Source organism: Cannabis sativa, chromosome 2 (assembly GCF_029168945.1).
Source record: "Cannabis sativa cultivar Pink pepper isolate KNU-18-1 chromosome 2, ASM2916894v1, whole genome shotgun sequence".
NCBI lineage: Eukaryota > Viridiplantae > Streptophyta > Magnoliopsida > Rosales > Cannabaceae > Cannabis > Cannabis sativa.
Window position 1 is genome coordinate 798,211 of NC_083602.1, and position 4,358 is coordinate 802,568.

Consider the following 4,358-nt stretch of genomic DNA (forward strand, 5'->3'; position numbering starts at 1 on the left):
ACTACTATTTTAAATCGACGAAAATACTAAATTTTTCTCGACAGTTTTAAAAATTAATTTTTTTAGTGACGATTCTCGACAAAAATTATTTTTAAGACTGTCGCGAATTTTGATATTTGTAGTGATTATAGGCCAAATAGGTCATACTATATTTTGTATTAAATTTAGAGCTATACTATTTTTATAATACTACATAATTGATTACTATATATCACAAATTAGAGTCATGGTGCATAACATAACAACTTTGTTTAATTTGTAATTATATTCTTGTTGTGCATAACATAACACCTATCCAAGTTTGTCATCAAAACTTGTAAATGAACATCTTTACATATTGGCTCATTATTAGTTTTCTGTCATTTTGATTTAAGGTTTGTCATCAAAGACCTTAGGGCCTTTCTTTCTTCTCTTCTAAGAAAGAGCCAAAAGAGACTTGAAAGTCGAAAACTTCACCGCCGGGAATATCTTCCGACAATCAAAACTTCCATCATTCTACTCAATGTTTTTCCCATTCTCGATCAACTAAACCCGAGCACTCTTTCTGAAACCGAAAAATAAGTTGTTTCGCCTCAATTCCAATCATTCTCAAGCTCACTTTTGGTTGGGAATGATATAAGGAAAATAAGGATTGGGACTCAAAACAAAAGAAAAGGGGAAAAAAATTCAAAGACTTGTTCATAAAATTTAATCATTAAAAAACACATCAAATAAACCTAACAAGTATTGAAAAATGTCCATTAAAAGAAACATAAAACATTTGTTTGAAAAATACCCAAAAATGACTCAAAACCTAAGCTTGGTGAAAAACCATCGGTTCTTCCCGGTCTTGAATCTCTCCTCGAAACGCTTCTTGGTCTCCTTCAAGGCAGTGACTTTCTTATCCTTAGACTGGAGAACATCAACATTAACAACATCCTTGAGATCAACATCAAGAGTGTACCGAGTTGGCATCAAATGTTGGTAGTTAACAAGCTTGACAAAGGCCTTAACTCGAGACTTCTTGGCAGTCTTCTTAGCCGAGTCTTTGCGAATAACCTTGCTTGGGTACTTGTTAATCCCAGCAACCAAACAATGTCCATAAGGGCGATCACGAGTACCATCATCAAAGTTACGAACGATGACACCCTTGCGTCCAGCATACCGCCCTTGAAGGACGATAACCGCCTTGTTTTGCTTCAAGAACTTCACCATTTTCTCACTCACTCACTCTCCCTTAGCCTTTACAGATTAGAAACATAAACACAACTCCACATTAGAAAAACAATAGAAATCAAAAGAATGCATTTTGTAATACAGAGCCTTTGTTCAGCAAAATTTAACCATTAAGAAACATAGCAAAAAAAAGGTATTTTCAAAAAAAAAACTTTTTCTATGTTTTTATATACAAAAATACATTTTTCTCACCAAAAAGCAAGAAAACTAAAATATAACGAGAAATCAACAACTTTGAAACTAAGAAAATTAAAGTTTTACTAGTCGAAGCTCAGATTCAAGATATAACATGTAAAACAATGATATGTAAAGTATACAAGTGTAAACAATGAGAAACAATTTGATCTACAGCCAATATTACCATAAATAATTCTACATTATTGAGAAGAAAGCACAAAACTTCAATGTAATTTCATAAAACCCAATTCAATTAACAGATTTCCTAACATGGGATTAGTTGGAATTCAATCATAAAGCCATCCATCCAAGTATCTTAACATTCCCAACATAAATAAAGAAACTAGATTTACCAATCACTATATATATTATAACAAGATTATATAATCAATAGTTGTACTAAAGTTTCAAACTTCACACAACAGACTACGTATCACATTACAATTATGCATTCATTTCCTATTACAGGGTAAACCTAACACAGGTTAGAATATGAAAATATTATAAGGGCTTATTAGTAATTTGAAAATAGCGTGAAAGCTTATAAATATGTAATTGTAGCTATTATTGGGGATGGATTAAGAAAATAGAACTTTAGTTCAATTAGGAGATCGACACTGTCTCAGAAAGTGCATTTCGGAAATTTGTCCCGTCTTGAAGAGGACTATTATCTATCAAAAGCACCAATGATAGGTAACGGGTCCTCTTCGAAACAGGACAAATCTCCGAAATGTACTTTTCGAGACAGTGCCAATCTCCCAATTAAACCAAAGTTCTATTTTCTTAATCCATCCTCCAATAATAGCTACACAATTACATATTTATAGGCTTTCACAATATTTCCAAATTACTAATAAGCCTCATATTATTTACATATTCTAACACTGGGCAGATTAAAGGCAAACAAAGGACAATGTTACTCAAGTTTGTTTGGGGTTAATAATTGAAACTAAGGAAACAACAAAAACCAAATGAAAGTTATTACTACCCAAAGCTCATGGAAGTGTAAACAATGAGACAGAATTCGATCTACAGCCAATATTACCATAAATAATTCTACATTATTGACAAGAAAGCACAAAACTTTAATGTAATTTCATAAAGCCCAATTCAATTATCAATTAACAGATTTCCTCACATGGGATTAGTTGGAATTCAATCATAAAGCCATCCAAGTATCTTAACATTCCCAACATAAATAAAGAAACTAGCTTTACCAATCAATATATTATAACAAGATTATATAATCAATAGTTGCACTAAAGTTTCAAACTTCACACAACAGACTATGTATCACATTAAAATTATGCATTCATTTCCTATTACAGGGTAAACCTAAACACAAGTTGTTAGAAAATGAAAATACTATAGGAGCTTATTAGTAATTTGAAAATAGTGTGAAAGTCTATAAATATGTAAGTGTGTAGCTATTATTGGGGATGAATTGAGAAAATATAACTTTAGTTCAATTAGGAGATTGACACCGCCTCAAAAAGTGCATTTCGGAGATTTGTCCCGTCTTGAAGAGGACTATTATCAATCAAAAGCACCAATGATAGGTAACGGGTCCTCTTCGAAACAGGACAAACCTCCGAAATGTACTTTTTGAGACAGTGTCAATCTCCCAATTAAACCGAAGTTCTATTTTCTTAATCCATACCCCAATAATAGCTACACAATTACATATTTATAGGCTTACACACTATTTCCAAATTACTAATAAGCCTCATAGTATTTACATATTCTAACACTGGGCAGATTAAAGGCAAACAAAGGACAATGTTACTCAAGTTTGTTTGGGGTTAATAATTGAAACTAAGGAAACAACAAAAACCAAATGAAAGTTATTACTACCCAAAGCTCATGGAAGTGTAAACAATGGACCACAATTTGATCTACAACCAATATTACCTGAAATAATTTAACATTATTGACAAGAAAGAACAAAACTTTAATGTAATTTCATAAAACCCAATTCAATTAACAGATTTTCTCACATGGGATAAGTTGGAATTCAATCACACAGGTTCATTACATGGCTGGCTTTGCTGGCTTAATGATTGTTTAATCATTTGTTCTTTTTTGAATGTTTTTTCAGCAGCAGAATTGTTTGGTGGGAATAATGAAATTGGATTGGGATTGTAGCTCACACTATCAAAAAGATTAATTTTGAAGTTACAACAGAATTTCTCATACATATTACTTAAACGAGTTACTCAGAGAGATAAAGTTTGGTTTTTTATTCTTAAAAGCAGATAAAGATTGGATTTTTAGTCACTACAAAATACAAAAACTAAATTCAATAATTGGTACAGAAGATTAAAACGATCAATCAAACTTAAGAAATCATATAAAATGAAATTAAATTACTAACCAGAAGAAGAAGAGGCTGATAGCAAGGTAGTGAGTGAGGGAGAGAGAGAGATGTAAGAGAAGAGAAGAGAAGTAAATATGATGAATTCTGAAACCCTAATATCTGTTAGTGGGCTCTTGTATTGGGCTTTTATGTTTGGGCTTAAATCATATGGTATTTTTCTAAACTATAATTAATATTTTGACATGGAAAATAAGAAGGGAATTTTACAAAAATACTGCTTTTTGACCAAAACTTTACATTTATACTGGGACACGGCAAAAACAACTTTTGTACTGTCCAAGCCCAATTTCATTACTTTTGTACTGCCCAAGCCCAACATCATTACTTTTGTACTGCCCAAGCCCAACATCATTTCATTTCATTTATACTGATATATTATATATAGTTTTATTTTATTTTTGTGGTCTAACTTCTTATTAAAAGATAGGAACACATCACTGAAAGCAACAACATGCACTTCATTATATATATACACTAACATATATATTACTTGAATTTTTACAAAATAATGATTTATTAATTTCCCAGATTTTTTTTTTCATTGCATATTACATATTTATACTGTCCTCCCCTTTTTTTTTTCTTTTAT

The 4,358-nt window shown here is 31.3% G+C and overlaps 1 protein-coding gene across 1 annotated transcript; it reads right to left on the reverse strand.

Annotated features, from left to right (window-relative positions):
* Positions 1 to 654: 654 nt before the first annotated feature.
* On the reverse strand, positions 655 to 3,903 carry LOC115720763 (large ribosomal subunit protein eL27). The gene is made up of 2 exons (XM_030649938.2): positions 3,767 to 3,903; positions 655 to 1,221 (listed from the first exon to the last, which is right to left on the reverse strand). The coding sequence occupies exon 2, from the start codon at positions 1,192 to 1,194 to the stop codon at positions 787 to 789; it is 408 nt and encodes a 135-aa protein (XP_030505798.1). The 5' UTR covers positions 1,195 to 1,221; positions 3,767 to 3,903; the 3' UTR covers positions 655 to 786.
* Positions 3,904 to 4,358: the final 455 nt, after the last annotated feature.

Bases quoted from the DNA above. Each gene is read 5' to 3' on its own strand.
- LOC115720763 (XM_030649938.2), bottom strand. From the start codon at position 1,194: ATGGTGAAGTTCTTGAAGCAAAACAAGGCGGTTATCGTCCTTCAAGGG.